Here is an 11,581-nt window from a genome sequence, read left to right as displayed (position 1 = left end):
AACTATTTATATTTTATTAATTAATAGAGATTTAATATATAGCATAATATTATAATTAATAATTATTACACTTAAGGTGTATCTAGTCATATTTTATAAGTTAGAAATAGATACACACTAAATTTGATGGATTAAATTTGACATTTAAAACTTTGACATTATTTTCACGTAAATGAATAGTATAATATTAAATTTGGCGTTAAACTTTTTCTTTACACCAAGATAGTGCAAAAAATGGGGTGGGTTGGAGATGATTTACACCATTTTGATGTAAAATAATAGGATATCGGGGAAATGGGTATTTGAAGAGAAAAGTCTAAGGTTTAAATTTAAAGACTTTCAAAAACTGAGTAAAACTTTAATGCAATTATATACCAACACCACAAATACTTATAAACTCTTGATTTTATTAATCCAACTACACAATTCTAAAAACGTACTACGGTTACAAAATAATAGAATTACAAGATACTCCTCTAGGCACAAAATAAAGGATGTTACATACAAACAAGGTGAAGTGCATGATTATTATCCATGTTACATGACTGTATCCAAGGACCTCACATGCCTCATAAACAAGCATAGGGGAGCAAATATACCATGAGATAATTTGATGCTTTAGGAATAAAAATTACTAACACGTACTTATGAACATTCCAAAAAAAAAAACCAAAATAATTTTTAAGGATGTTTCAAGTGATCACGCCACTTGTCGATAAACGCCAACTCGTCTTCTTTCAAGGTCGGACGTTTAGGATTAAGGGTAGTGATTATCTGTTTTGTCTGACCGAGAAGTTGAGCTGCTTCATGGACACTCGCCTCCCGTTTCTCTATCTGCTCTGCATGGCATTTCGTTGTTATGAGTTGGGGTAAGTTGGTGAGACACGCAGCCAATATGTCAGCGATAATTGATGATAATATCTCAAATAGTCCCTCTTCGCTAACATGGTCAATAGTCTCCCGATGAGAGCGCAAGAGTGTTTCGGTGATACGATACATGGAATTGGCAGAAATAGACCTGTATATGGAGTCATCATCTTTCATACTTCCCACCTTAGTGACCATGTTTTCAGATGTGGCCTTCAAGAATTGAACAATCTGTCCAGCTGTCTTCCCGGGTTTTGGCAGCTTGTTTCCTAACCATTTGCGGCGGATTTCAACTTCAAACCACAAAGTTTTAGCCACCTTTTGAATGCATTTATGGTCATCGATGGCATTGAGGCTTTCTTCCACACGTGTGACATAAAAAAGACCTTCACTCACACCACTCAACAAGCCATCAACCGTATCTTTCTGGATGTTACGGAAAGAACTGGCGATAGCTGTCAGTGTTACCAACGGTAAGCTCCAACAGTTGACATATTTTACTTCTAAACTTAAAGATGGAACACCAGGGTCGTCAAACTTTTCAACTCCATCAAAACCTTTGGATTTCGCTATAAGATTGATAAGATTGGTTGGTTGTTTTTTTTCAGCCTTTCGGATCAAACGACTCACCGATTTTGATATGCCTTTCAATGTTCTCTCTGCAAACTCCGTGTCGTCTTCAAGTTGCAAAACATACGGATACAGGCTATCATCTTTTCCTTGATGTTCTGGATTTTTTACCACAACACTGCCTGACGAGCTAAACATGGCCTTTAACCGCTTCCAACAATAGGAGACGCATATCAAAAAGAGAAGTGGAATAACCGCTATCATCTTGCACGCTACCACAACTGTCTCCAGAAATTCTATGCAAATGCTGAGAAATAGGATTTTTATATTCTCAATGACAATCTTCCCTCTGCGGATGGGGCTACTGAATGGGATTGGTATGCTTCTCTGTTTCCAATCATATAACTTCTGAGTCCAGTAGGTCTCTACTTTAAAGACCTTGATATGGTTCCTAATCCATTTTTTGGACAACTTAAAGCTTAAGGCTGCAAAACATCTAGAAATAGGGGCAACTGCTCCCAATATGACTCCGATAAATTGTATTATGAGAATCACTAACATTGACCACTTAAAATCCGTCTCATGTTCCTTCATATCTTTAATGCTTTTAGGCATAATGATATAAACGTGTAATGCAGTGCTTATAAAACATATTACCCCAGAAGCAGAAGTTGTGGCAGAGCAAACCGTCATGAATTGAGGGCTTCCGGTTCCTGCCATGATACAGTGGTTGCTCACATACTGCTGTAACTTTTCAACAGTTAATCTTCCGTCTTGTGGAGGATCCAGATCCTTTAAAGCTTTTTGATGAGCCGCTTGGTATTTTGATTCTAGAATCTGTTTGGTCTTGAGAATTGCTAAAGACGAACATGCATATATCATGAGCAACATGAGTAACATAGCTACATAAATCGTTGCTATGAACTTTGGGCCTGTTAGTAATATGCCTAGCGGTGTAGATCCTATTTGAGTCTCAAACGGCTCCTCAGACGTGTTGTAGGAGACAACTCCCGTGCTTATTTGAATGCAAACGTTCACAGCCAAGGTGATTACCAGAATACCTAAAGCTATCATGTTTGAGACGAGTTCCTTGTTTTCCATGGTTGCTAGAGAAGGCAATAAATTCGCCATAATAGTACACATGAAGCTCAAGCCTCCAAGCTTTGCAATGCGGTCCACATGACTTGGTGTTAGATCGGTGAGACCATTGGGTAGCTTTATTGCGACACCTATCACAGTAAGAGAAGCAGCATTCAAAGTGAAATACTTACATGGAAACCAGAACTTTCTGTTACGCAAACCATGTAATAAATCAGCCACCATTACAAGGATGCAAAACAGAGATGCTAATGCGATATACATCCCAATCCACCACATAGGTTTTCCGTAGTGCTCTTCCTTATTCAACTTGTATGCCAATTCCATAAAGTAAAACCGGCAATAATCTGAAATATCCCCGCAATCCTCAATAACTTGATCAAGTGACTCATTTTGCTCGGATCCCATGTTCAAGAGAAATGCTTTAAATGCTGGTAATTAAGGGGGTTTAAGGAGATGCAAGGCGGATGATCTGCTTTAATTGAGAAAGACTTGAAATGAAGGCCAGGATGCAAGCCAAATAAGGAGATGACAGATAATCAGAAAGACTTAATTAAAAAGGAGGTATGTTGCTTTGAATAATGCCTACTCATAATTAAGAATACGAACCATGGAGGACTACCATGCATATTTAGGTGAAAAGGTATATGTACAAAACCTAGGTGAATACAGAGATTCCGCCAAAATATCATCAAAAAAGCAGATAATACAAAAATCCTCAACTAAGTATAAAAGAACATGCATTAAATCAAATTCGTCCAATCAAACTTCAAAGCTTTAATCCTATGAACATGATTGATTTATTCGTCGATAAATTGATGAATGCAAATGTTATACAAAATAATTCGATTATAATTTATGCTTTATGTATCAGTGATAATGGTAAATCGTAAAGGCAAATTACAAAAGTAAAGTAAAGATAACGACAGATACAAATTCGCCAATGCATCCTGCTCACTGGTCCCTCAGTCAACTCAACTCATTTGCTTGTTCTGTATTTCTTTTTTAAAGGCCATAACATATATATATATATATATATATATATATATATATATATATATATATATATATATATATATATATATATATATATATATATATATATATATATATATATATCAGATAATAAAATCAATAATATATGGATTAGGAATGACTATCAATGATTAAAACGTATACATTGGTGGTAAAGGATTACACATAATTGAGCAATTGGGAAAGGAAATTCATGTGATATAAACATGTGATAAAAATAGCTTGCTTTATTATGATAACAGTAGCATTAGTCAATTCCCTTGGGAAGCAGATTCCTCAGACAAGATCTTTCATGAAGATTTATCAATTAAGTACTGCAGATAGTGGTGTACAGTTATTGTCCACGTACCATGTGTGGACCAGAATTCACGAACATCCTGCAATCAAGATAACACAACGTTAAAAATTCTACACAAAAAATGAGAATTCAATCACATTATGTTCATGTGGACCATTATACCAAAGCCTTATCCAGCCAAAAGGGATTTATGTACTAACATCTAGAGCCTTCATTCGCCTTTAGCAGCATTTGCTTTGTGCTCTAATCAACTCTTGTCAAATACTTTTTTTTTTCGATTAAGCTAGGTTTGTCTTAAAGAATATATATATATATATATATATATATATATATATATATATATATATATATATATATATATGTGTGTGTGTGTGTGATGGTATAGACGTGGAGTTATTAATGAAAATATGTGTTTGTTGTGTAAAGAAAGTTCCTGCATTTTATTGCAGCGACTTTCCTGCAATGTTTTATTTGTCTAGTTGGCACCAACAAACATAGTGTGACAACCCGAAATTTTCATTTGTACGAACATTATCTATTCAATAGGAGCTAGTCCAATTTCTGTAAATTTCAGACTTGTCCGAACAAGTTTGTGTACATTAGGGTTTACGTTTCTGGACATATCCGGAGAATGGATGCTCCTATGATCGTGAAACTTGAACATTGTAAGTTTCATAATGTTATAGTCCGACTTCCGGAATAAAAATATTTTCTGTCAAAATATTCCAGGACTATAAATAGTTTTCTGAACTAAATTAATTCATTATTCACAATTCCAACTAGAGAAAAGCCAATTCTCTTTGACGGATCTTCGGGTTTTCATCCCGGATTGTGAGTCTACTTTCCTAAACGTGTTTTAATACTTGTTATATGCTTTATAACATCATTTGTATGTCCAAAATACAAGATCCGTGAGTTTACCGCCCAAGAACGTTCTTGGGGAGTAAACTCCAAAATGGAGCTTTACGGCTTCCTAGTCCCGATTCCTTGTTAGACAACTTGTTTAGGAGTTAGGGTATGATCTTTATGGACCAAAAAGCAGCCAAGAAACACAAGTTATTGGAGTTTACGGCCAAGGAACTTCCTTGGGCCGTAAACCCCTTTTTAAGGGACAAACATGCCCTAACTTGCCTCCTTGAGACTTAGGACCTAAACCACTAGCACTTGTGCTTGTTTTGGACATAAAAACACTTCCAAATGAAAGAGTTTTAGGAGTTTACGGCCAAGGAAAGATCTTGGGCCGTAAACCCCTTCTTCTTGTGTTAAACATGCCCCAAACACCCCTAAGGCCTTAAGACATTTTAGCTTGAACACATGGGACTTGAAAGGGGATCAAAAGACTTCATAATCACTCCTTGAGAAGAGTTTACGGCCAAGGAACATATCTTGGACCGTAAACTCCAAGGGATGTCCCAAATGTGTGCATCTTGTCCCCATTAGCCTTAGATAAATTCATGGAAGCCATCCTTGATGTTTAAGAGCCTCAAATCAATTTAATCCCAAGAGTTTACGGCCATAAACTCTAGGGTGAATGCCTTTAGGCCGTAAACTCCCATATGGAGTGTTCTAGAACCTTAAACTACTTCATGTGTTATTCCAACAAAGCTAGGAGTGAGCTAGGACCTATATAGCACCACAAAAACACCCTAAACAACCCTTTGAGGAGTTCACGGCCATAAACCCATGAGTTTACGGCCGTAAACTCCAAGATGTGGGGTTTGTTGGGTGGTGAACTCCTATACAAGGCCATTTGATGCTTCAAACCCTTTTGCCTTGTCCCGTAACAACTTAGATGCAACCATTTGAACCTTAAACACTCATAAGGGTGTTTACATGTTCCTAATTGTATTAACTTACTTTGTTAAGTTATTATGTGGCTAATTAGTTATATATATGCTTATTATATGATAACTAGGCTCGTACGTGTGAACAAGTCTCCGTTTGACACTTAGCACGGTACCCGATACCTCAATTCAAGCGACTCACCACATGTGGGTTCATACCCCTTGAATCAACCTTTGAAATGATTTTAAATGTTTTAAACACTTTATGGGGGGGAATACAAGTCAAATACTTATAGTTATTGCTTCAATCACATGTGATTGCCTTTAATCACATGTGATTAATAACTAGGAAAACAACGATATTTACCAATGTTCAAACTGTTTATCAAACTGTTTCACTTCAAACGTTTTACAAACTCTTTTTACTTATCAAATGCTTTATTTAAAATTTGTTCTACTTCTTATAAATTGCATGTCTATATACGTATAGATGTATAAATAATGTTTAAAAGGCTCAGGAAAGCCACCTATCCTATTTCCTTTTCCTCGATTTGGATGTGGTCTGGTGGAGTTTCGGGTGACTATCCGAAGGTCGTTTCAACATTAGCTATATATAATATATACATGTATAGACATAAAAGTACTTCTAGATTCATATTTATCAGTACACCATAGTTAGTTACCATCGGGGTAACACAGTACAATACATATACATATACTAGAAACAATACATATACATATACTAGAAACAATACATATACAATGATGCTAGAAACAATACATATACATATACTAGAAACAATACATATACAATGATGCTAGAAACAATACATATACATATACAATGATGCTAGAAACAATACATATACAATGATGCTAGAAACAATACATATACATATACAATGATGCTAGAAACAGTACATATACATGAACACTTTATTATTGTGATTTAAATTGGAGCATGACTTAATTGTCATGGCTCGAGTTGTAGCCAGAATTCTCTTGAAAGGAGAGCGTTGAGTTTGCGTATAGATCTATACTGGATTGACAATCCTACACCTTGCTGCTAGCTACAGCCGGACCTGCAGGTCTGCGGGTACCAAACGTCATTCCGTTATTACGACCATTCATTTGTCGTTGTTACTAGTCGATAGTATGGTGCAATTTATCACGTAATGCCTTAATATAAATCCGGTTTAAGGTAGTTAGTACCGCAATAGTTCTTAAAATACAAAGGCTACAGTACTACATTAATTTACCCATTACATATTTTAGTGATAACCTCACTTACACGTTTATGTACAAACTATATTTTGATAAATGATAGTTACATTTGGGAAATTACACACTTTTACATCGAGTGAACATACAAAACAGTCAAGCCTTGGTAGAAGGCTTCTTTAATAGAAAATATAGGATTTTCTGAGAGATTCAAACTTTTACAAACGATTGCAAACTTTTACATACATTTTACAAACGTATACTTGATACATGTTCAAACATTTTTGAATGACAAATATAGACACTAAAATACTTATGAACTCACCAGCTTAATGCTGATAAACTCTTTCAAAATAACTTGTATTCTCAGGTCATCAGTAGACAGGTACCGAGGCCAGCTTTTGAGAAGATGGAGCGCATTCAAGACTCATCTTATTATTTTGATATACGTTATTTTTGGTGTCTACATTGTACAGAACACACTTGTATTAAAACTATATATTTAATGCAATGGATGATGTTGTTTGCTTATTTACATTTACTGTGTTGTGATACTTACATGACGTCCTCCGCCCCAGAACGTTTCCGCCGTTCTTGGTTTTGGGGTGTGACACATAGCATGATTCAGAATCAAATTATTTTCTATCTGTTTTGGAGACATTTATCATTTGCATGTAGGGCTGTAAACGAACCAAACGAACACGAACAAGGTCTTGTTCATGTTTGTTCGTTTAAGTTAGCCGAACAACAAACGAACACGAACGGATAAACGAACGAGATTTTCTTGTTCATGTTCGTTCGTTTAACAAATTACTTTGTTCATGTTCGTTCATTTATGTTCGTGAACATGCTAAACGAACATAAACGAACAAAGATAAAAAAAAACACAGTTGAACATATATGAACATAAATGAACATATAATATAGCAATATAATAAAAAATAATTGAATATAGATGAATATAAATAAACTTAAACGAATGAAAATAAATGAACGTAAATGAACATCATAAACGAACGTTCACGAACATAAATGAACAAACGAGACCATTTTTCATGTTCGTTCATTTAACTAAACGAACGATAATTTTTGTTCATGTTCGTTCATTTATTAAATAAACGAACATAAACGAACTTCCCGCCGAACAGTTCACGAACGGTTCGCCGAACGTTCAGTTCGTTTACAGCCCTATTTGCATGCATTGGTCAAATTATGGATGAATACATCAATAATCGGATTTTGACTTTGACCAACAAATAATGACCATGAACCTCGCAGACATAGTGGCCTAAAACCTTTCAACATTATTTCGATATTCAAAGAACACCAGAAATTGGTGATGCCCAGTAGTAGCAACATTTGAGCTCAACAATCGAGACAACGTCATTCATATATTCAAATTATACCAGGGCTTCTTGTTTGTTTTAATTTAATAGATCTAGCTTTAACTCCTTGTTGAATCTCTATGTTTAATGATGAATTCTATACTTATCGTTTTATTCAGTTGTTGTTGGGATTTGAGCAGGAGGTTTTCGGTGGTTAAGAGATGTTGGAGGTTTGATTGTGGAAATGGTGTTGGAGTAGATGGAAATTTGTCTTTTCTTTTGCTTCAACTTCCATCCATCATCATAGGTATGGTCAGTCCCTTGTTTTTTTTTTTTTTCCATTTGTCCTATTAATGTTCGACGAAGATTTGATGTTTCCCTATAGGGCAGGGCATTCACGGTGGTGCCATGTCCTAGGAGACATAATTATTATTGGATGACAATCAATTGATTCTCATTCCATACCCAAAACGTATAATACAAGGTAATATATAGATTGTGTACAGTGGGCTAAGAAGAACCTGGCGGCGGGATGTATACCCAACCATACTGCTGTGGTGGAGGTGATGGTCCATTGGGGATAGACCCTTGCTTGCGTCGTCGGTTTTGGGAGGTCCGGCGGCAGTCCTGACGGTGGATGTTGTCAGTAGTAGTGTGCAGCAGCGATGGGGAAGAGGAGTTGTCAGTATGAGCGGATGATTGAAGGGGTCGATGGATGAGAATCCGATGTTCTTCAAAAAGTAAAATAGAGCGGGTATCTTCAAAGGATGGGAATGGGAATGGGATACGATGTCGGATGATGCCAGCGACATTTTCAAAGTGGGAAGATAACCCATTAATGGCATAAATAACAATATTTTATCAGGAACCTTTGCTTGAGGGTCGAGATTCTCCGGTAGGTCGGCAATAGACTTGATTTTTGTGAAGTAGGTAGTGACACTAAGATCACCCATGGAGAGGTTCCGAAGCTCAGTGTCAAGTTGGATTGCTCTCGAATCTTTATTGTCGCGGGAAGATAATGGCATAAATAACAAGATTTCACAAGGTTGTTGGGCCGATTACAATAGAACTGATATTGGGCTAATATACACATGAATACAAGATACACTTACATCCCCCGCAGTTTGATCGGGAGGGAAATGACGGACGTTTAAACTGGAGCGGAAATGTGTGAATAACCTCGTGGGTAGACCTTTGGTGAAGATATCGACATACTGGGAGGCGGATGGAACATGAAGAACACGTATATGGCCGAGAGCTACTTTGTCGCGAACAAAGTGAATATCGATTTCGATATGTTTCGTTCGTTGGTGTTGAACTGTGTAACACCCTATTTATTTATTAATTAAATAAATAAATTAATGAACGAATACAAACCCTAAAATAAATAATTATATACCAAATGATGGTCTCGTAGAGCTACTTGTCACACTTTAAGAGATTAGGGGTTAAAAGTGTAAAATTCGGACTTAATTTGTAAGTAATAATGAAGGCAGGGACTAAATGCTAACTTTTGGGACTTAAATTGACGAGATTTTGGAGGCTTAGTGTAGTGACAAAGAACATGGTTTGGCATGCGTAATTAAAGCTTGCACAATTGAACATGGTGATTTGGGTGCTAAAAGATATATTTGATCATAGTAAATGAGTACAAAAATGGATCTAGTCTAGAGCTTCATAAATATATCACTCACTAATCACTATGAACTACATCTCTCAAGCACACCTCTACAAGTGGACAAACCCACCTTATATAGAGGTGTTTACAAGTCTCTCTCTCACTCTAACATGCAAATGGGTCTAAAGGCTAAAGCACCACTTGCAAGTGGGTTTTACAAAAGTCAAACATTTACAAAGTCATGAATGAAGAACTTGTTGGAATAGTGTCTAAGGCTGCAACTATATTAGGCAGATATTTGACCCGGTTGTGCATGGTCCTTTTGGGTTGCCTTCACCATAGCAACTTGATAGGATGATTTATTAAGAGAGAGTAAATATTATTAGTATATTATGAGAATAATATAAAGAATAATATATTTTTATTTGATTAATATAAGTCATAGAATTAATTAGAATTAATTTGGTGACTTAAAGAGATTAATTAAATAAGAGGGTATAAACTGTCAATTGTTTGATAGTTAAGCTTTAGACTGTAAATCCTTATTGGATAGAGTATGGACGAATTCTAGGGCTTGGGATAGCCTCAAATTCGTCCAAGGGTTATCAAAGTAAGGATTAGGATCACTTAAAGTCTAAGTTATCCAATTAGGGTTTAAGCTGTAATCCTTAAGGAGTCTACAAGTATAAATAGACCCCATGGGTGAGGGAATTCGACACACCATCTAGAGCAAGGATATTCTGGTCGAATTCCATCCCCTCTCGTCTCTCTTAAATCATCCTTCTTGCTTTGGTGTTTGTAAGCCATTAGAGGAGTGACATTTGTGACTCTAGAAGCTCCAAGACTACAAGATCAACAAGGAACTCAAAGGTATGGTTCTAGATCTGTTTCAATGTTGTTATTTACTCCTAATTAGTCATTAGAAGTCTTGGATTCAAAGCATGGTTAATTAGAAATCCTAGATCCAAGCATTAGGGTTTTGCATGCGCACATAGGAAAGTTCTTATGGCTAAAACCCATCAGTGGTATCAGAGTCTAGCTTGGTTTTCTTTAAATTGTTGCTTGATTAACTGAAACAAACCTGCAAAATTCGATTTTTTGGTTTCCGAGTCATGGACTCGGCGAGTTCCAAAGTGGACTCGGCGAGTAGGCCTGACTCGGCGAGTCCCTTTGTGTACTCGGCGAGTCCAGGCGTCAGGAATGGCCAAATTTGGGATTTTTTCATAATTATCTTATGTAAACTTATCCTTATCATATTAGATCAATATAAATCCGATTTTTTGATAAATATAACTATTATCTTGATCTAATTAAAGGTAATTATCAACTAATAAAATATTTAATTTTCTTATATGATAATTAATTAATTATTTTGATTATTTTGGTAATTATCTTAAAAGAAATCTTGAATAAATCAAATATAGATAATTAGAAAATTAATTGTTAATTGAAATTATTTGTTATTTGATCCTCCATGTTTTAAATGTTTAAAACTTGTCCTCAAGTTTTGAAATTTATATTTGTGATTAAAAGTTTTAATTTAGACAACTTAAATTTCAAACCCTAGATTTTAAAATGTTTAAAATACAACCCTATACTAATATAATATTACAAGAATAATATATATATATATATATATATATATATATATATATATATATATATATATATATATATATATATATATGTGTGTGTGTGTGTGTATAACTAAAATGCTAGTCTTACCGTTAGTAGGCCTCATTCACGAAGCCGATCTATAAGGTGG

General features: G+C 35.4%; 1 protein-coding gene and 1 long non-coding RNA gene across 2 annotated transcripts; both read right to left on the bottom strand.

Annotated features, from left to right (window-relative positions):
• Positions 1–681: 681 nt before the first annotated feature.
• LOC145030474 (uncharacterized) lies at positions 682–2,943 on the bottom strand. The gene has a single exon (XM_078978839.1). The coding sequence runs from the start codon at positions 2,941–2,943 to the stop codon at positions 682–684; it is 2,262 nt and encodes a 753-aa protein (XP_078834965.1).
• Positions 2,944–3,673: 730 nt separating this feature from the next.
• LOC145029409 (uncharacterized) lies at positions 3,674–4,150 on the bottom strand. The gene is made up of 2 exons (XR_013676519.1): positions 4,031–4,150; positions 3,674–3,947 (listed from the first exon to the last, which is right to left on the bottom strand). It is a non-coding gene; the product is annotated as an uncharacterized LOC145029409 (long non-coding RNA).
• Between the last annotated feature and the right edge of the window lie 7,431 nt (positions 4,151–11,581).

Source organism: Lactuca saligna, chromosome 2 (assembly GCF_052625555.1).
Source record: "Lactuca saligna cultivar CGN05327 chromosome 2, ASM5262555v1, whole genome shotgun sequence".
NCBI classification, from domain to species: Eukaryota; Viridiplantae; Streptophyta; class Magnoliopsida; order Asterales; family Asteraceae; genus Lactuca; species Lactuca saligna.
Note: the sequence above shows the minus strand (reverse complement) of the source record. Positions and strands in the feature narration are given on the sequence as shown.